Genomic DNA, 22,149 nt, shown 5'->3' on the forward strand with positions numbered 1-22,149 from the left:
ATCGGCCATTTGTGTGCGGCACTCATACAATGGTATTATAGGGCCATTCATTTTTAGGCAATGAGAAAAAAATCAGATGCAAGTCTTCTGTACGACACTAATGTATTGCTGGGTGCAGCAACAGTTATTGGTGGAAGAAAAACTTGGAAGAATAACTGGTGATCAGTTGTGCAATGACGAGACATCCAGTCCAGCAATGTTTAAAATTCAAGTTAATGTGCCAAATGGAAATTGTTAAGAAAATAAGTCAACCTCTCATATGCAGTAATCTTAAGAGGATTTATTGGACATTAAAGTTCATTTAAAAATGTATAAATAAATAATAGGGTATACAACTGTAAAACATATTACCACTTCTAAAAAATGCCACAAGCTATTACAGTAATACACATCGCTTACAAATGGTGGGAACAGGCATTTTCACGGATGAGTGACTATGCACATCAACAATGTTTGAAATTTGAACATTATAATAGCTCAGCCTGCTCAGGTATGGCGCAATTCTTTAGCAGATATTAGTAAAGAGTAATGTTTAATTAAACTGGGCTCGGAGATAAAGAGCTCAATAAAACCTATAGTTTATAAGCTTTCCCAGGCCATAAGCTACTGCTCTGCCTAATCCTCTTTTCACATAACATTATTGCATCAGCAAAGCTGAACAATTTTTGCAGCATTTATAAAATTAGCAAAGAAATTAACTGTCTGTACTGTGGCAAATTGGATTTGGGAGTCCCAGCCTTGCATTAATGCATACCTAGGCTGCCACCTACAGTACAGTGAGAGAGGAGAACCACAGTCGAAGCAAAGGGAACTCAACCTGTGTGCCTCTCTACATATTAAAAAACACTCAGTCTTTTCCTCACAGCAACCTAAAATAAATAATTAAAACATTAATTTAAAATCAAAACAGTAGCACCATTACAGATTGCTTTCCCCCCCCCCTAACATCCATTTTTTTAAATCGACGTGTTGAACCGAACCAGCGTTTTTTTTTTTTTACATTTCAATTCAGCAGTGGCCAAGTACAGTTTAGATTTTGGACCAACATGCTTCGTTTTGGTCCCAACACATACATGTGACAGACCATTATTTGGATACGTCAGAATGATAATTAAATTAAATGTCATTATAAATATTGTGCCCATATTACATCACTGGTTGATGCAGCAGTTACTTTCTTCCATACAATACCATTTTTAAAGTGAAAACTTAACTAAGAACTTTCTTCCATTATTACATTCTTTCAAACACATTTTTTAAAGTTAAAACTAAACCAAGTGAATAAATCAAAAGCACCAGAAAATAAAGCAATTGCTATCATTAATCATTAATCATTAATTCCCATACATAATATATTTTCACTTCCCAAACATCACCAAGAATGTAAAGAGACTTCCCAAACGTGTAAAGTGAATATTAAAGTGAACCAAATCACGTGCAATCAGCAGGTCAGCAATATTGTGAACATAAGCTTGTGAAAAAATAAATAGTACTCCATCCTTCCCGATTTAAAAATAATCTGTTTCCATGTAGCCGACTGCTCTCATTCAAAAGTTATAAAAACGCTAACATAATGCACTCAAAATGACATTATGCTCATATTTTCACTATCCTTTTAGGAGGAAACAAAGACTCCATTGAAAGGTGCATCATTCCAAGACTCGTTTACTCTTCCGCCTGAACAGTTTGGAGATTGAGGATGTCCTCTTAGTTTTGGATTTCTTTACCCCTGTTCGCCATAATGAACATTATGAAAAAGGAACAGTGTATTAGTGTACACGGTTAATATCTTGAGTGTTGGTCAACGCCAAGATGCCAAGACTTTTACACACTACTTAAGACTGACAGTTTTCTGATCCAATCATGTGTTAAACTTTACTCTGAGTGTATAAATGCTGATCCTCATGGGTTCAATTCACACACCAAAAAAAGTTAAATGGACCCTCACAGCCAATACACAGCTCATCTACTGGAAAGGTTACTTCGAAAGTCAAGCATAATTCAGCAATACTCACTAAGATTCTGCATCATCTCATCCAACCGCTGATCCTCTTCCACTTCCCTGAAAATTCATAAATATAACATTTCAAAAACATGACTCATTCTACCGACTTATTCAACTACAATGCAGTTATTGGGCATGTCATTCTAGGCAATAAAAAAAGAAAAAGAAGCTCACAATGCATAGATGTGAGCTATGCGTTGTGAGCTTGTAGATCGGTAATTGTTACCATTATTGCATGACAGTTGTACGACCAAGTATGAAATGGGACTCCGGTGATTAAGAGTAGATGCCAAAATACCAAAATATTTGTGACTACACTGCCAGGGTTTACACTGCCATGGTTATTATCTTTTTATGAGTCATGTAAAATTAACCAGAAAAGCCCCCCCTACCCCCCGTTACCTAATCCTGTCCTCATCCAAGCCCTCCACGATGGCATTTCTACCGTTCACTATCTGCATCAGCCTCTCCATCAGACTCTGCTGCCGTAGCTGCTCTTCGGTGGACTTCAAACCATCTGGAAAGGTAAATGTACAAGTCAGTGTTGGATGTAAATACAGACATCTGCATTTAAACGCCGACACGGCCTTCTGCACACCGACATCTGCATCAGTGGAAAATGCAGAGAACAGTGTTGGTTGGAAGACCGAAAATGCAGATGCCAGTGTGCAGATGTCAATGATGCAGGTAAACGCAGAGATCGGTACCAAATTCATGCTACCGACGCACAGATTGTGTCATGCGTCAGAAATGGCGGATCTGCAATTTTTGGCACGCGACAGTTTCCGCTTTAGAGGAATAGACAGATGTTGGTGTTGTGTGTCGTTGTGTGTCATAGACATTTGGTGCTCAAGAGCTCTCACACCTGGCTTCTCCAACAGCCTCCGAAGTTCCCCCTCCACACTTGGCTGTTGTTCCTCAAGGTCTTGAGTCTTCACTCTTAACATATGCAGAATTCAGATAATTACCCATCACCATTAATACACAATAGTCAAAATTAACTCATTGACTTCCAAAGTCTGCCAAAGACGACAGGGGGATGGGGGGGGTGTACGCAAGTGTGTACATTAGGAATTAAAATCAGATATTTATTGCGTGAAATTCTTTTGAAAATAACCAGGACTGATCATGATACTCACATGTACACGAGCTCAGATTCCCTCCTGACGTACATCTGTTTCTTTCTGATAAGGTTGAACCAGTCAACCATTAGTGGGTCCATCAAAAGGTCTCCCTTCTCCTCTGAAAAGGTAATTCCCAGTTTTAAAAGCCATTAGATAGATAGATATACACACACACTTTGAATACCCAAAATGAAGAGTGGCTGCCAGTGGTGTAATGGCGATTTTCTTCCCCCCCCCCCCCCCCCCCCCCATGGTGGTACGGTATTTGAATGATGCTACGAGCTACATGTGCGCTGCAGTAGCGAAACTAAAGTTTGCTTTGAACAAATCTCTTCAATGGAGGCATTCTTGTTGCATGCAGACAGAATGCCACAGAAACAGTACTGAAGCCGTGTTGCTTTCATACCGTGTATAAGGACGCTCACCGCCGGTACATCGGTTATGCAAAGTAGCCATTTGGTTTGGGTACTTTGTGAATCTAGGGGGATGTTTTATATCGATCAAGTTAGGTTGTGCTCGTATGCAACATACGAAAGCCTCTCGGTTGCTAGGCGATTAGTCTCAATACCCAGGCTTTTATTTTCGTTCGCATTCAGCTAAAAAATGAAAGCCTGGGGGAATGAAACACATTTCCTGGTCTAGGAGTGAACTACAGTGCAGAGGGGTGTCGCTCGAAATATGGTGACGTCAGTTTTCTCCACCGTTTTCTACCAGGGAGGGGAGGGGCGGAAGGGGGGGGTAGGGGCGGGCGCTCAGATCGGTGAACCAATATTATACAGCGCTTGTTCCATGCGCTACCCGCACCTCTATACCATCTGCTTTAGCAGATTTCATATGTAAAGCGTGGGGAATAAGGCAGAATGTTTTGTTTGTGTGAAAGGAAAAAAAAAAAACTTTTCATTTTATTGTACACTTATGCAATATTGAAGCAATGATTTGTATGGTGTGTCCTATAAGTCCATGTGGGCTGGGCACCTCTGGTGCATGACACATAAATAAAGAATCTATCGATACCAGAAAGCACACTGGCTGGGTCAGGCTACTACACGATCGAATAAACAGGCAGTGATCCGGAAACAAGATGGTCGCCCCCGTCGTCCTCCACTTGTTTCAAAAACTTCAGATGCTTTTATCTCAGATTCTTTTCAGATGGGGAGTAAGATTATTAATTCATCACTTTAAAGTTTAAACTTAAGGTAGTCATAAATGTCACTTATGTCAGTGTGTACACAAAATGACCCAACCCTTCAGTTAGGTGCAGTGTTTTCCAACTCGGTATATTCAATATTAACGATTAATCGTTTGGGGGAGGGTTTTTTTTTTAACGAACCCTACAAATAAAAGAATCTTCCCCCCAAGGGGTACCTAAGCCAAAAAAGTTTGGGATACCCCTGATGTAGATGATTAATAATTTTAACTCTGAGTTAATAAGGGTCCATTTGGTTACTAACTCCATCTTTTGGATGAGGACCACCTGGAACCCCCTCAAGGACCACTGGTGGTCCCTGGACCAGTGTTGGACCAATTGATCACCATAGCAACCCCAGCCTATGCCCGATTAGGTAAATTCCCAACACGTGCTAAATCCTCCAAACCTGTATCTTGATTGGAATCAATCTCCACTCACACTCAGTCACTCACACTCCTCTCAGTCATGCAGCTACACACACATCCCAGGCACACTTTGGTAGGCCTATAGACGCCTTTATAACAGACAACGTCACACTGATAAGCACCAGCATGCGCACGCATAGCGGCAGCACAAAAACCCTTCCTCTCATAAGATGCAATGGAAAAGTTCTAACTGCACTCACGTGTAAAAAATGCCCCATCAAACTTTCAGATGCTGTTTTTCTGAGAATGATTAGGATTTTTATATATAATCCTTGGTTTCTGTTGTGTTTGAACAATAATAGCGGTATGGGAGCAGTATGGGTTAGCACCCCAGCCTGCATCCTCCGTGAGGAGGAAGCCCAAAAACCTTCGATGAGGCCTTTAGGAGGGCCATTCGAGCCGCAAGTGGAGCCTGCAGTACTACCGTTGCCCAGCGGTGGAGCCTGCAGAACCATTGCGGCTCAAGAATCCACCACTCCTGAATGAAGTGTCTGGTGCTGGGAGTCTGGTGCAACGCACAGGTCCTCGCTGTACTCCTGGTGAGAGCAGGAGTGGGCCTGGTGAGACGTAGGAGGGGCCCGGACAGCAGGCAACCCACATAGCCTAGTCCCTCCACATGCCAGAATTGTACCGCTCAGTCCCGGCATAGTAGTTCCGGAGTGGTTCCAACGGATTGTGCGGCCCTGTTTTTCCCTAGTGGGTCTGATCGAGGGTAGCTACTGGGACGTAAATCGGGACTTGATCACCCCGGCTGGGTCACCCGAGTGAGGGGTATGATGTTCGTGAGACCCGAAACCCCGATGACCTTGAGATACATCACTGAGGATACGTCCCAGTTGCATCCATTCGATGTATTTTCGTTCTGATAGCAATTCAAAACAGTTGTCCTCAAAACCACACCTCCAGTCGATGTCATAAGAACGGGAGGTGCGCTCATGAACACGGCAGCAGAGCCTATTTGTGCACGGCTGCACGCGCACCTGCAGCCCATCAAGTATAATTTATGCTTCGTCCCGCGATGGTGTCGCGCACGCAGACCTCTACGCTCACTACAGTCGCATCTGCGATGCGATGTGAGCTTGTATATCAGCTGTTCTGTGCGCAATACTGTTGGGCTTTGAAGTATAAATGTCTCCTAGGGTGCATCTCACTAGCCAACTCACAAGAGGTTGAATGGACTGAAACCAGCGCTCCCCAAAACAGGTTTGGAGATCTGTTGGGAATTGACAGTCACCCGTGCGCCCAGTCCCAATGTTTGTAAACAAATAATTGGTCTATAGCCCTGTCCTGTTTGGATGACAATATTGTCTTTCCAACAGATTTTCATTAAAAAAAAAAATCGATTATTAATTTTAATAATCGATTTCGGGTCCTATTAACGATTATCGATTAATCGGACCCATCCCTACCTGAAATATGAATTTGACCAATCTCACAATTGAAGAATGATCCGTTCTGTCGGCGTTACTTTTCAATAGGGATTATTCAAATCTTTAAATTGTCTTCAAATTTACAGAAAGCAAAGAGAACTAATAAAAGTGTTCCTATATCGCAACAGAGTAGAGTTCTCATCGGGCCTGAAAATTAAGGCCCGGCCCTACCCTACCCTAACTGGGTCGGCCCGAGGCCCGGCCCGACCCTAACAATTACCATAATGTCAGGCCCGAAAACCCGAAAAAGCCCGAGTGAAAAAAAAGAGAAAAAAAGGAAAAAGAAAAATGCCACTATATGGCCGCGGCGCCGTGGATTATTGAGACGACCGTGTCAGAGAACGCATTTATAGTCTAGTCGCCGAAATAAAGGATTTATGTAACTCACGTCAATTGGCTGATAATGTTCCATTTTCAACATTCTAATGGTTTCCAGCAATTTCCAGGGGTGAGTAAACATCTTCTGAATCAAAGTAGCAGCGATCCTCTGAAGTGACGCAGTTAATTATGTCCAATAGGCTACTGGCAATATTATGACAATTGTCAACTTGGCTATAATCTACTAGGTTACTGTATAGTTTACATTAATCATTGCCTCTCAAACCCACATACCACGCGTAATGTGCGTTGCCTAACCAAAAGAACAGACATACAAACCATCAACATGCCGCTCGATGGCGTGTCGAGTCTGTCGACAGCTTGCAGATCTTTTATTTTGGGCAGTGGGCACACAGGCGCGCTGCGCTACGATGGGGAAATTAAATAGCTGTAGGCTATACAGCGCGCTGCGATACGATTTGTAAACCAAATAGCTGTAGCCTATACAGTGTGACTGTAACATTGCTTGGTCATCATGTAACTATGTTACGTGCAGGCGCTTTCATAGTTATATGGAGCATTTACCGTTTTGATTAGGTTAGGTAGCCTAATTTAGTTTATTCACCCAGCTGGGTTCAACGAGACAGCAGTGTCTCGTTAAGCCCCGACGTTTCCAAAACGAGCTATTGCGGATAAATCGATGGTCTTATAAAATATTTAAGCATATGGCAAGTTGACTTAAGTTATATAGTTGATGCTGAGCAGTAAGCAGCTCATTTGGTTGGCAAACCAGAGGCCAGCCAGCGGTAGCAAGTTCAACAACCACCGTTCTATTCTGTCACTTTGGTGCGCTGCTGCCTGCTGCTGATCATCGCCGCCTCCTCCTTCAGTCACATATAGTATAATAGCCTAAACTGTAAAAGTTAATCGCCAACATTCACCAGCTCAGCCCTCTTCATATTAAATAAATACATTACACAAACAGAATTGTTATTTTTGTTATAATAAAATTATTAAAAAAAAATAAAAAAAATCACGGAAAACCACAGAGCCCGAGGCTCGGCCCGGCCCGACTAATTATCGTGCATTTTGGGCCCGGCCCTACCCGAAAATGTCGGGCCGGGTTCGGGCAGAGATTGAGAACTCTACAACAGAGTAAGACAATTTCCACTTAAAGGGGCATTCCACTCATTTTCAACATTTTACTATGTCATTAATTATACCTTAGAGCTGTTGTGTGGAAATAATAAAAAGTCCCCATTCTGTGTTTCCTAGAACTAGAGGTCTGAAGAAAATCATTAACATGGTGAATCACATCTTGATGTCAACAAGATGTGTTTCACCATGTTAATGATTTGTCATAATTACAGTTCTAAGAAACACAGAATGGGGGGGACTTTTTTATTATTTCCACACAACAGCTCTAAGGTATATTAATGACATAGTAAAATGTTGAAAATGGGTGGTTTTCCCCTTTAACAATACTGCTACAGATAATTAGCTACAGATTACACAATTAGATATTTAATATGAATGCCAATTTTCTTCCATCTGAACTGCAGGGACGAGGTCTAAATATTGAGCATATTTTTTTTACTCCATGTCAAACACTCATGGTTTCTGCTCAGTCACCGATACCCTAAAATCTGGGATACACCAAGCCACAAACCAACAGATTTACACACATTTAGTCCATCCAAACGCTATGGCCAGATTCTGAGCAGTTGGGGCAGACAATTCTTCCGATTAGAGTACAATGTAAATGGGCACGACCTTTATGCCCCATATGGAGTTCCAAAGCGCTGAGACTTTTAAACACATTTACATTTTATAGAATAGCATTAACAACTACCAACGCAACCAGTGGAAGCTTCAATGATCTATATTCCCTGTGAAGTTAAGCCATGCCTTTGTCCAGATTTGTGCTTTCATTTCTCTTATGGCTCAACATTGTTCAAACGTTTGTCAAGTGGCAAAAACGTCCTTTATGATGCTTTGGCTGCATTTACATCTTGAGTCAACACCAATCGTATTCCTCCATACAAATTAGTGGTCACATGTTTGCGAAATACAGTATACTGTACTTGCCACGAGTCAGGCAAAAGGAGTCTCACGTTAAGTCTAACTTTTGTCATAATACACAACACAATATTCTGCTAGCAAGGCAAAGGTTCAAAGCAATCAGTGTTCTAGTCCCTGTGGTTGGTTTTTGTCACGACTCATTTTCTGAGAGATGCACTTGAAATGGCTTGTCAGAGCTCTCTCCACTGGCGTCCTGTAGTTGACATACTACAGTATGTGCATTCCCTATGGTCAACCGTCTATGCACGAGAACGCAACTCTAAATTGGAACTATAGTCACACTGGAGTAGAAGGATAGGGATGTTTGTAAAGTACAGTAGATTTGTGAAGAGGTCATTCGTGGTGCGTCAACAGGCACGGATACGGAGAATTATCCATCAAGATCCTGTACTGCCTCGAATTCAGAAAGGGTGGGAGAGGGGATGTTTTTGTTATGACTTTCCATTTTTCTAAGCAGGAACAGGAGGAAGTGACGGGGAAGTGCCGAGTTGGGGAAGTGATGACACAGAACAAGTGGGAACAACCAGGTGCTCACCAGAGATATAAAAAGGTGCTCACACGGATCAAACAGGATCAAGGCATGGAAAAAAGAGAGACAATCCGGGCACTCAGTTAAAGAGAGGGAAGTCTTTACTAAATTAAAAAGGTAACAGCCAACATGTTTTGACCATTAACTTGTCTTCATCAGGGCGAGAATGAAGAACGTCACCAAACACACTCATTGCTTGCTTTAATGAGTGCGTTTGGTGATGTTCATTCTCGCCCTGATGTAGACCAGTTAATGGTCGAAACATGTTGGCTGTTGCCTTTTTAATTTAATAAAGGCTTACCTCTCTTTTTTAAACTTTGAGTGCCCGGATCGTCTTTTTTCCCAAGTGGAAAAGTACCTTGTTCAAAGCTGCGTAGCTTCTCTTCCAGCCCAACTCCCTCCCTCTCCAAGTTGCTCAGGTTTATCGCAATCTCATCCAGCTCCCTCTCGATCTGCTCCATTGGTATGTGATGCGATTTGGCCTGTCAGAAGCACAAGAACGCCAAGTGTCACGATGCATGATTGAAAATTTAACACTGACAACATATCGCTGGGAATGTAATGAAATCATATTTTGCAATGCTGTTAATTAATCTTTTAAGAGACTTAAGGGAGAGAGCTTACAGAGGGTGACCTCATTTCAGGACTGGGGGCGTTGGTGGGTGACAAATACTTTCCCTTTTTAGAAGCTAAGAGGTAGATAAAATGGGATTAGATTCACCTTTTATGGCAGCTTTTCACAAAATCATGGTCACAAGTTACATCACTTCAGTAATTTCTGTTGAAATAGAAAGAGGCCAAACCTGGGGCACAAGTATCTGTGTCTCTGTCATTTGCTGGAACAGTCACGGAAGAACCAATAGATTGCATAGTGGACCAGCTGGATGGGAATTTGATAGACGAGTAGTAGTTTGCATGCTCCAAGCCTGAAATTATGACAGGAAGGTCAACAAATACTGTGCGTACATATATGTGCATATGTTATTACACTGGGGTGGACAATATGCACAGGAAGAACTTACCCATGTTTTCAGATACCGGATGGGGTTTTTGAGGAGACAGATCCTGGCGGTATGCAGGAGAAACCACGGCAGAAGCTGGTGGAGATACAATAGCTGTTGGAGTTGACGTAGTACTGACGGAGATGCTCGAGGGAGGCTTGGAGAGGACATCAGGTTCATGTGGATCAGCGGTGGCCATTCCATCCGTTTCTGGACTTCTACCGAGAATGAGACCAATGAGACTTTAAAGATGTGACACAATGTACAGAATCCCATATGTGACATTTTGAGTGTGTTTAGAGCACACATATTGGTGAAACATACTGAAATACAGTCAAGTAAATGAAGAGGCCTCACCTCATATTTTGAAACGGTGAAAGGTGAAAACAATAGAGGAATTAGTATGCAGGGACAGAGCAGGGATAGAGTCAGGCATGGCACTTCTTGGAATATGGTAAGGTGGGGGACAGAGAGAGCGGCTTCTTTCTGAGCCAGTCAACAAGAACAGAGATGGGCGAAGCAGGACGAACCAGCATTCTGGAGAGTGAATGAGCTCAATGGTCAGGTCTCAAGGTCAAATGTCGAGTTATTTTATCCACCCGAGTGACTTAGCCCGTTTTCCCTTATCCAGTGAGCTACAGGGGATTCATGATTATTAAGCTTGTTGAGAGAAGACTCACCTCCGTCCTGGTTCCGTTTTAACTGGCTTGAGCATTGATTTCCAGTGATTAGGGCCCAGATCTACAGCAAAAGACAAAATGTATTCAGACAGACCCACGGAAGAGGAGGAACTCGGGCTACCGAAATTAAATGGATGGATGTAATGCTAACTCATTACAAACTCATTTTGTTTCACACGCTCCAGTGAATGCATTTACAGAGTCAAAAAAACAGTGGGGAAATGGGTGAATTAGTTTCTGTCATGTTGTCTTTTAGGTATTAGAGGGAGCACTCTGAACAGGTCATGTCAAAGACTGACTGCATACTGCATAGCATATGAACACATGGATTTGACACGCTACATTCATTTTACAGGACAGACATTCATAGCGTGGTGGTACAAATACATTTAAAGGAGAATTCCATACTAGAAGGCTTTCTTACCTTTATTTGTAGTTGTTACATCCCCACCAAAGAGGTCCAGGTGTTATTTTGTGCAAAAGTGCATTATTGGCCATTTCCCCTACCATAAGCCCTCAATGGGGGTTGGGTTGTTGTGCTAATTCGCTTATTTCCATTGAAATAAGTACTAATAATACTATTTACACTATAAAGAGAGGATATAATATATCCTTTCTTCGCTTATTTCCATCGCTCAAAAATCTATTTTTTTGTATATTATACAAAGAAATAGATTTTTGAGCGATGGAAATAAGCGAATTATATTAGCACAACACCCCATAGCCCCATTCAATTCAATGCAATTCATTGAGGGCTTATGGTAGGGGAAATAGCCAATAATGCACTTTTGCACAAAATAACACCTGGACCTCTTTGGTGGGGACGTAACTACAAATAAAGGTAAGAAAGCCTTCTAGTATGGAATTCTCCTTTAAACAGTGCCAATATGACCTGCTTAGTGAATGATTCAAATTGTCCACCACTGGTAAGCAGATCACAAAGTACTCCACCTCAGAACTTGAGTCGAAACTAATAATATTACGCAACTTCTGTAGTCAAGTACTGCATTTGCTTTTTATATACTTAAGTATTCGAAAATACAGATGGCGGGGAAAAAAGCCGATATCCAAGCTCAAAATTCTAGTAGATATGCTAGTTTCACTATATTCGACATGACGTTTAAGTGGTTAATTTGAAATGTAGTGTAGTGAAAGTATCGATGCAAAAATACAAATACTCCACTCCAAGTAGAGTTACTCACAAACGCTCTTTAAGTAGCCTACAGTAACAGTACTAAATGTAGTAAAGTACTACTTAATTACTGCCCACCACTGCTGCGCCTGCGTACCTTTGCTGTTCCAGGATACAGGTGTTGGCTTTGTGGGGGTGTTGTTGTTGATGGCATCCAGGCATGGGGATTCCTTGTTTTTATGGCCGATGGAGGGATGTCCTGACCGTTTCCCCACTGGGCCTGGCTGACACTTATCCTGTCTCGTACTGATCTTGTCAGACAGTCTTGGCTCCTCTACAAACCTGGGTACAGAGGAGAGTGTCGCCTTCTGATTAAAAATCATAAGAAATCACAGCCAGTAAAAAGAGGGGGGGGGGGGTGACAATTTGACATCAACTGTGTACAAATCCATTTGGTTATGGGTCCATTTGGTTACATTTGCACACTTTAAGAGTTGAATTAACACTCAGGGTACACTCAGGGTTTTATAATGTGGGAAGAATACCAAACAAAGCGAACAAATATGAGCATACAAAAAGGGAACAAATGGTGCTCCATTCTCACACCTTTTTTCTGCCGTTCTGATTCTGAAGTGGCGTGTGTTGTTATTGTTGCAGTTTTCCTCTGCTAGATTCTTGCCAATTGTTGCCCCTGTTATGGAGTTTTGCTCACGACTCGAGGGGGCCGGCAGCCTCCCAGAACCATCCGTGGGCCCACTGGGCCACGAAGGCAACCCCTTTCTGTCTGGGACATCCGAGACCAGCTCAGCAGCCTGGAAGAACCTCTGTCGAGCCGTTTGCGTCTTCTGGGCTGCGGCTGTCCAGGAGTGAGGGGCCGGGGCAGGAGCAACAGACTTCAGGACAACGTTCTTCTGAGGGATGGAGAGCACCGAGGAGGGGCGCGGTGGGGCGGGGCGGGTTTGGCCATCACCGTTTCGTCGGAGGACAGCACCACCGGTGGGTCCGTTTTTTTCGATCACGGCCCCAGACGAGGACGGTTTGCAAGGAGTATTACACATGAAAGTATCTGGTGCCTTCCCGGCTTTGTAAGCTCCAGGGTGGAGCAGACTGGAGCATTCACTGCATCTGGGATAAGTTTTAAAATGCAACGGTTAGCACAGTGTACAACTTTAAATTCAAACGGACAGGATATATTGAATTCTTACTTGAAGCAGCTCCTGTGATAGAGCCTCCCTTCCAAAAAATGCCTCTGCACCAGATGAACATGGCTCTTGCATGCAGCACATTTGCTGTTGACTGTCCCCGTTTTATTAGAGCTTTCAGCCAGGACAGTCTTCTGTGGAAGAAGAAATTCAAACGCACATGACCATGTTAGAAGGTACTATACATTCTTTCTTCCATTCATGTACTTTACGTATACAAGCCTGAGCATTTTTGTTTAATATATCACATGAAATAACATTGACGGTGCATGTGATTGTTGTGTCATCCAATACTGACCTTATCAGCAGCAGCTCGGTTAGTTTTGGATGATGTGTCAGCAATCAACTTGGAAGGTGAACAATTGGCTGTTTTAGACACAAAGGTTTTGGCAACCACAGGGAGATTCTTCTTTTCTGATGGCTCCTCCTTGGAGCCCTCTGCTGGCCTCTTTACACCTCCCACTGAAAAATAATTATTAGAATTATCACAGAAAACATGCCAAGGTGTCAATTCAAGAACATTGTGTGTCGATGAGGCAGAAGCAGACGCACTAAAAAGGAAATCTTCGAAAATCTTGCAAATATCTGAGAAAAGGGACAATGCGAGTGTTCCTACAGGGAGAGCGTCCTTTGAAGTAATTGTAGTACTGCGACACATAGGTGAGAATGCTCAGTCTGTCTGGGACCCTCAAGGCCACCATGTCTTCTGCATCCAGCAAGGCAGGAATCCCCAGCTTCTCTTCGGCAATCCGGAATGCCTGGTGGTTAAAAAAATAAAGTAAACATACAGAGTAGACTCTGGTATCTGTTACTTTGAAGCGCTACATGGCGTTCTTGAACTCTGTGACCATAGCTCGTCAACATTTTGTTTACTAGGGTTCATGCCATCGTGAGTTCACACTTCTAAGTTGTTCTGGATAGTGTCTGCTAAATGCCTAAATTGTAGACTTAAGAATACATAAGGACTTGTTTCACTACACTAAGTCAGCCACTAAAAGGTTGCGCCCACAAATCATTTGAAAACTGTCAAGAAAGACAAAGGTTTTCTATAAATAGAGAAGTAGCACTGAATGCATGTTGTGACCCGACACGTGGGGCCTCTGGACAAGGGCTGTATAATGAATAGCACGTTTCCTGTGCAGTCTCGTGGACAAAAAAAAAAAAAGAAAGAAAAGTAAACGAACAGTAGGATGGAGGGAGCAGGATATCAGGTCATTGTTTAGGATCACACACGGGACATGCTCATTAAAATCTAACAGCAGTGCTGAATACCACGTCTGCCAATGTACAGTTAGTTAGTAACACAATAAAATAAAAAATAGACACAATGACTGGCTTTGTGAGGCGGTTTGTTGTACATTTTCCAAAAAGGAGGGGGAAAAAAATAACTTGCCAGTGGCCACCTGTGAGAAAAATTATAACGATGCAAGCTGCCATAAAAATAAATAACCAAAAACAATTCTCAAACAGCCTACATTTCAATACGAGTAGCCTAAGACCTCAGCTATAGCCAAAAGTTAGACAAGCCCAATTAAACAACACACTATGACACATCGTGTTCTGCTTTAGACAAAACCGTTTCGTGAAATTAACTCTTCTTGAATAACCCTCCAGGAGTGTGTCATCATGACACCCCGTCTTAAAATGGACCAAGTATCGTGAGGATCAAGTGGCCTATGTGACAGTAAGCCTCATTCAAAATGAATACCCTGCAGATCCTCTGCTGAGCGAGCTCGGGTTCTCTGCTCACAGTGCCTCACACTGTCATGGGGGACCTAGTAGACAGGTAGATCAGCTCTGTATGTATGCTCGGAGTTCTCTGAGAAGAGAACAAATGGAACCTTGGGGTCAATTTGGTTCCATTTGTACTCCCTCTCTTGAGCTACAAATGGATAAAGGAAGACAGAGGATTTTTACTGGGCTCTGTAATCCTCAAATGTATAGGAAGCCAGGGGAGTTTAGGTCACCCTGGACTGGAGGGGTAAAAATAAAGTAGGTCAAATGGCCAAAGGTAACAAGAAAAGACTCACTGAATAGTTCAAGTTTGAAATTTAACATTCTGTCTGGGATTATACTGATTGTCACATTAATGTCAACTGTGTTGTTTAGTCCACAATCACCAACCTGTTAAGAATTATTTAAATGTAATGCAAGTTGAAATATGTTGATTAACACCTTGTTTTCTTTGCACTGCACAGAACTGATGTTTGTCTGATCTTTCAGTTTGACTAATATATAATTCCAAGTTCTCCAGACAAAAAAACAAAAACAAATTGGGTGACATCTTACCAAGTCGTTGTTCTCAAACGTATCCTCTTTACTGAGAGCTTTAAAGTCTCTGGGAAAAGAAAGACATCCAATTGATGGCAAGTTAAATTAAAACATTAATTTGATAATTAAATTGTTACTCTCTCTCCCCCTCTCTGTGTGTGTGTGTGTGTGTGTGTGTGTGTGTGTGTGTGTGTGTGTGTGTGTCTCCATTATTTCCATAATAGTCTACCACTGGCAGCAATTTTACAATATGCTATAATTACGATCCAGAGCAAAATGCTAATAAATAATGAATTGGCTGCAGGTGGTAGGCTACAAGTTAGTCTGGCCGACTGGCCCACATTTATTTTCGTCCGCGTTGCCCGTCATTAAGCGGGTGAATCTCTTGACACGAATTCCTACAAACTTGCAAGGAGGGGTGGAGGAGGATCGAGGGGAATAACGGGCTGACTGTCTGATGATGAAACGCTTACATGAGGTCCGGTCTGTATTTGTGGATAATGGCACAGAACGCTAATCCATTCTTGAATGAAGTCGTCATGTTGGTGATCGCCACATCTTCATATCCGTCACACTGCGTCTTGCACCACAGCTCCAGCGCCTTGATGGCTGCCATCCTTGTCAATGCTGTCTCGCCGTTAAGGTTTTATTAAGCTCCCAGACAGTTTATTACAAACACAGCCCACGGACACGCTGTCTGACACGGTAAAAGCAGGACAAGGGTAGTAGGGGCACCGCTGGCTATCACACAGACAGACACACACCGCTGCAGGAGGAAAGGAAAAGACGCGTCGCCAGAAGTAGAGAAGAATAGAAATAAAAACCCCGAATCCGGTGGTGCTCTCCTCTGTACGTGTGTTGTTTGACCACGAACTGAACTGAAATGCAGCAGCTGCGTCCGGTTTCCTCTCCTCTTTTACCTGAGTGAGGAGAACACAACGGCCATTGATGCACACCACCACCACCGGTGTGAATAATAATGAAGCACCACCGGGGAAGGTTCATTAGACTAATTAACACACAGAGAGACACTTCACCTTTCACCACCGTGCACGGGCCGCGCAATGTTGATTGGAAAACGCATAGTAGCCTAATTTTAGCACCCTGGGCGTTTTCCCAAGTCTGTCTGTGTCTGATTAGATAGCCCCATAGTTCCCCGTTCGACCCCAAACCACTGAATATTATACTAGTAAACAAACTATCCCATTCATTCAGACTCCTGCATTGGTTTATTAATTGGTAATTAATTTGTGTGTATATATATACACAAAGTATGATATAGAATTATAACCTCTCAAAGTAAGCAGCATGATATTAAAATATTTGATATAAAAAAAGTGTAGGCCTAGGCCTGGCCTACTAACAATGTAGTTGTGCTGTCTATTTTTGGTAATCCATGTGGTATTGGCTGAGCTTCTATGGGTCGAATATTAGGTTCCGCAATGGATTTATTTTTGCAGAGTTGGGGGTGCCATGGGGCCCAATTTGATGTAATTCCATGGGGTCCAAGTCCCAAGAGATGCATGCAGTGCCCCTGGACACTAGGCCTATATAGGCTACAGCTACACTATGGATGTGTCCCACCCTTATATTATAGCCTATATAACATTTTAAATCTTAAAGGGTTCTCATAATTTATCGACTCAAACTTTATCAGTGACCTTTTGGTTTGATTCAAGTATAGGCTTTCACTGATCATCAAATTATTATGGATAAATCATCGGAAATTTTAATTATGTAAATCCATGACATCTATATACAACAAATCGAGCAATTTGTTCACATTGGGTTACAATGGATACTTTTGAGAAAATAATATAGACTTGGCTAAAGAGCGCACTGGATTGTAATTTTACAAAGGATGCTGTTGTGCTCTTTTCTCATTTGTATTGTGTCAGAATTTATGTTCATTAAAAAGCCTCATGCAACCATCATTCAGATGAATGAAACTATAATGAAGCTTATTTGCTTTACCAAGATTGAGAAGATGAAATTATTTCGTAAAGATATATGAAATTCGACAGCCAGCCAGTGTAATGAGGTCAGTGTGCTTGGGGAGAATCAATGTTAGAATCAATCTATGGAAGAAGTTTTGCCTAGTGCTCGTCTTTGTGTAGGACAGAGTATTCAGACTAACATTCACATTGTTGCTGTGAATATTGAAGATCTGACCGATTACGATTACATCTGACCGATTACGATTACATCTGACCAATTACAGCTGACCGATTACTGTACATCTGACCGATTACAGTTGACCGATTACAGCTGTCGGTTACTGTACATCTGACCAATTACGATTACATCTGACCGATTACATGATCTGGCCGATTACATCTGACCGATTACAGCTGACTGATTATGATTACATCTGACCGATTACAGCTGTTGATTACTGTACATCTGACCAATTACATCTGACCGATTACAGCTGTCGATTACTGTACATCTGACCGATTACGATTACATCTGACCGATTACTGTACATCTGACCGATTACATGATCTGACTGATTACATCTGACCGATTACATCTGACCGATTACAGCTAACCGATTACATCGACCGATTACAGCTGACCAATTTAGCTATTACTGCCTTACCTTATTGGGTTCATTGTTTTAGTTTGTTTTAATTTTATTGTGGGGTGATATCCCCTCCACCGTCTGGTTTGGAGGGGAGTCGTGATGTCATGTGGCAGCCAAGTCTATGGACTTTTTACGGTCGCAGATTAATGAGACTGAGACGTAGCTTGCGGAGTTAGTTCATTCAGACAACCTCAAGGGGGTTCATGCCATGCTCAAAGGCGCATACTATACTCAAGGGGTTAACATGCTGCATTACTATGTGGGTGCACAGTGTGTGCAAGTCCCTCACGTCATTCGCCGATGCGGCAGTCAGCTGACCAATTGGGCGGGCTACTTAAGCTCACCATGCAGTCTGCATGCTCTTCCTGCCTTCCTCTGCATATGGTCCCTGGTTGTAGGTGATGTTTTTTCCCACCTCCACCCCAGCACCACCGGTGGGCTCTGCTATTTATGTTCCCCATGGGGGGTTATTGTATATCTATCTCCCTGCTCTTAATATTTTATGTTGTTGCTTAACCGTGCCGAGCAGGGAGAAATCCAGCAGAGCCGAACGCCAAGTCAAATATCATATGCACACTTGTTACTCATTCTGCAATAAATATTGATTTAACTATTCGTGAGTTGTCTGACTGAACTATGAAAACCTGTAAAACCTGACAGTATACAGCCATCGATCCATCCGTAATGCCACCATATACGTCCGTCAGACCGCTAATGGTTACGCCTAGTGACACGTCACGCCACCATATGGTCGACGCTCCATATGGCCGTCTCCATATATGAAGATCACGACACTGACCTCATCAAACCCTATAGCTATACATGGAGAGAAGACTGGATCATTACCTAGTATGCAGACTAACATTTACATTGTTGCTGTGAATATTGAAGATCTGACCGATTAAGATTACATCTGACCGATTACGATTACATCTGACCAATTACAGCTGTCGATTACTGTACATCTGACCAATTACGATTACATCTGACCGATTACATGATCTGGCCGATTACATCTGACCGATTACAGCTGTTGATTACTGTACATCTGACCAATTACATCTGACCGATTACGATTACATTGACCGATTACGATTACATCTGACCGATTACGATTACATCTGACCAATTACAGCTGACCGATTACTGTACATCTGACCAATTACAGCTGACCGATTACTGTACATCTGACCAATTACAGCTGTCGATTACTGAACATCTGACCAATTACGATTACATCTGACCGATTACAGCTGTTGATTACTGTACATCTGACCAATTACATCTGACCGATTACGATTACATCTGACCAATTACATCTGACCGATTACGATTACATCTGACCAATTACATCTGACCGATTACGATTACATCTGACCGATTACAGCTGTCGATTACTGTACATCTGACCGATTACGATTACATCTGACCAATTACTGTACATCTGACCGATTACGATTACAGCTAACCGATTACATCTGACCGATTACTGTACATCTGATTGAATACAGCTGACCGATTACTGTAGGCCTGCATCTGACTGATTACAGCTGACCGATTACTGTACATCTGACCGATTACAGCTGACCGATTACTGTACATCTGACCGATTACAGCTGACCGATTTAGCTAACAGATTACTGCCTTACCTTATTGGGTTCATTGTTTTAGTTTTTTTGAGTGGTGTAAACCACTCCAACAACTGGCTTTGTACCCATGTACCCGTGTTCGTACCAAAGAAATTAGCATGGTTACTATGGTCACTCGGTTCACACGGGTGTGATTTTAAAAAAATGAGCATGGTTACTATGGTCACTGACATTACGTCAGACCACAGCTGATCAGGCTATATAAGACCTTGCACCACTCAGTTCACACGGGTGTGATTTTTTAATTTTATTGCGGGGTGATATCCCCTCCAACGTCTGGCTTGGAGGGGAGTCGTGACGTCATGTGGCAGCCAAGTCTATGGACTTTTTACGGTCGCAGATTACTATGAAAACCTACAAAACCTGACAGTATACAGCCATCGATCCATCCGTCATGCCACCATATATGTCCGTCAGTCACGCCACGCCACCATATGGTCGACGCTCCATATATGGTCGTCTCCATATATGAAGATCACGACACTGACCTTATCAAACCCTATAGCTATACATGGAGAGAAGACTGGATCATCACCTAGATCTGTATATATGGAGCCGGCCAGCAACTCTACATCTGACCTATATGGAGCTGACCTGTTCTGACATTCCATAGCGTCACCTTATTAAACTAATGGCCTAAGTAGTTTTTTGCCGAAAATGAGTTTTTGGCCTAAATCACCTCCTGGTGATGCTGGCCACCTCTGGTAAAATCAACTAAGCCCTAACTTAAAAGGCCTTCCTGTTACACCCTATTAAAAATGGCCTATGTCAAGAGTGAGACTTAGGCCATTTGATTTTGCCTAAGTCATAATAAAATGTGACTTAGGCCATTTTAACACAGTATCTCCCATTCACTCCCATTCACTCCCATAGTATCAGTCCCATAGTAACAGTACCTCCCAGTCACTCCCATTCACTCCCATAGTATCAGTCCCATAGTAACAGTACCTCCCATTCACTCCCATTCACTCCCATTCACTCCCATTCAGTCCCATTCACTCCCATTCAGTCCCATTCACTCCCATTCACTCCCATTCAGTCCCATTCACTCCCATTCAGTCCCATTCCCTCCCATTCAGTCCCATTCACTCCCATTCAGTCCCATTCAGTCCCATTGACTCCCATTCAGTCCCATAGTAACAGTACCTCCCATTCACTCCCATTCACTCCCATTCAGTCCCATAGTAACAGTACCTCCCATTCAGTCCCATTCACTCCCATTCAGTCCCATTCACTCCCATCACTCCCATAGTAACAGTACCTCCCATTCAGTCCCATTCAGTCCCATTCAGTCCCATTCAGTCCCATTCACTCCCATTCAGTCCCATTCACTACCATTCACTCCCATAGTATCAGTCCCATAGTAACAGTACCTCCCATTCACTCCCATTCACTCCCATTCAGTCCCATTCACTCCCATTCACTCCCATTCACTCCCATAGTAACAGTACCTCCCATTCAGTCCCATTCACTCCCATTCACTCCCATTCACTCCCATTCACTCCCATTCAGTCCCATTCAGTCCCATTCACTCCCATTCACTCCCATTCAATCCCATTGTATAACAGTACCTCCCATTCACTCCCATTCAGTCCCATTCAGTCCCATCCACTCCCATTCAGTCCCATAGTAACAGTACCTCCCATTCACTCCCATAGTATCAGTCCCATAGTAACAGTACCTCCCATTCACTCCCATTCACTCCCATTCAGTCCCATAGTAACAGTACCTCCCATGCACTCCCATAGTAACAGTACCTCCCATTCACTCCCATTCACTCCCATTCATTCCCATTCACTCCCATTCAGTTCCATTCACTCACTCACATTCAGTCCCATTCACTCCCATAGTATCAGTCCCATAGTAACAGAACCTCCCATTCAGTCCCATTCACTCCCATTAAGTCCAATTCACTCCCATTCAGCCCCATGCACTCCCATTCACTCCCATTCAGTCCCATTCAGTCCCATAGTAACAGTACCTCCCATTCACTCCCATTCACTCCCATTCAGTCCCATTCACTCCCATTCACTCCCATAGTATCAGTCCCATAGTAACAGTACCTCCCATTCACTCCCATTCACTCCCATTCACTCTCATTCACTCCCATTCAGTCCCATTCACTCCCATAAATAAGGTTTATAATTGCCTAAGTTAAAATGGCATGTTCAGATATTGGCCTAAGTCATTTTATCCTTACATGTTACATGATTGACATACACCTTTATTTGTATGTCAATAGTCATATTTTTTGGAATTTAAATAATTAAGAAATATAATATATTCTACATTTGGCAAAGTTTTTTGTGTTTCCTGAAAACCTTGAAAAAATGACCTGGGCAATTAGTTTAATAAGGTGACGATAGGCTATGTTGCTCCTACCCCACCCATCCTTCCTCTTTGATGTCTCCCTTTTGACTGATACCTGTCCATTCAAACTCTAGACGGGCCCGCCACAAAGTTATTAGTGTAGCCGCATCCAGGCAGCCGGTGAAAACTAGAGTTCTCAACAGGCCCGAAAAGTA

At 42.6% G+C, this 22,149-nt stretch overlaps 1 protein-coding gene across 1 annotated transcript; it reads right to left on the minus strand.

Moving 5' to 3' along the window:
- Positions 1-260: 260 nt before the first annotated feature.
- On the minus strand, positions 261-16,408 carry micall2a (mical-like 2a). The gene is made up of 18 exons (XM_079520844.1): positions 15,862-16,408; positions 15,407-15,455; positions 13,734-13,875; positions 13,416-13,579; positions 13,121-13,251; positions 12,522-13,040; positions 12,073-12,257; positions 10,784-10,844; positions 10,536-10,640; positions 10,125-10,321; positions 9,906-10,028; positions 9,727-9,791; positions 9,461-9,584; positions 3,145-3,247; positions 2,871-2,944; positions 2,408-2,522; positions 2,016-2,062; positions 261-1,729 (listed from the first exon to the last, which is right to left on the minus strand). Exons 1-18 carry the CDS (start codon positions 16,002-16,004, stop codon positions 1,650-1,652), a joined length of 2,427 nt encoding a protein of 808 aa, XP_079376970.1. The 5' UTR covers positions 16,005-16,408; the 3' UTR covers positions 261-1,649.
- Between the last annotated feature and the right edge of the window lie 5,741 nt (positions 16,409-22,149).

This window comes from Electrona antarctica, assembly GCF_951216825.1.
Source record: "Electrona antarctica genome assembly, chromosome: 14".
Classification (NCBI taxonomy): Eukaryota; Metazoa; Chordata; class Actinopteri; order Myctophiformes; family Myctophidae; genus Electrona; species Electrona antarctica.

Bases quoted from the DNA above. Each gene is read 5' to 3' on its own strand.
- micall2a (XM_079520844.1), bottom strand. From the start codon at position 16,004: ATGGCAGCCATCAAGGCGCTGGAGCTGTGGTGCAAGACGCAGTGTGAC. The intron at 13,041-13,120 runs GTAAGAATTCAA...AACTTATCCCAG, and splicing joins TATCACAGGAGCTGCTTCAA to ATGCAGTGAATGCTCCAGTC. The intron at 2,063-2,407 runs GTAACGGGGGGT...ATGAATTTTCAG, and splicing joins TTGGATGAGGACAGGATTAG to GGAAGTGGAAGAGGATCAGC.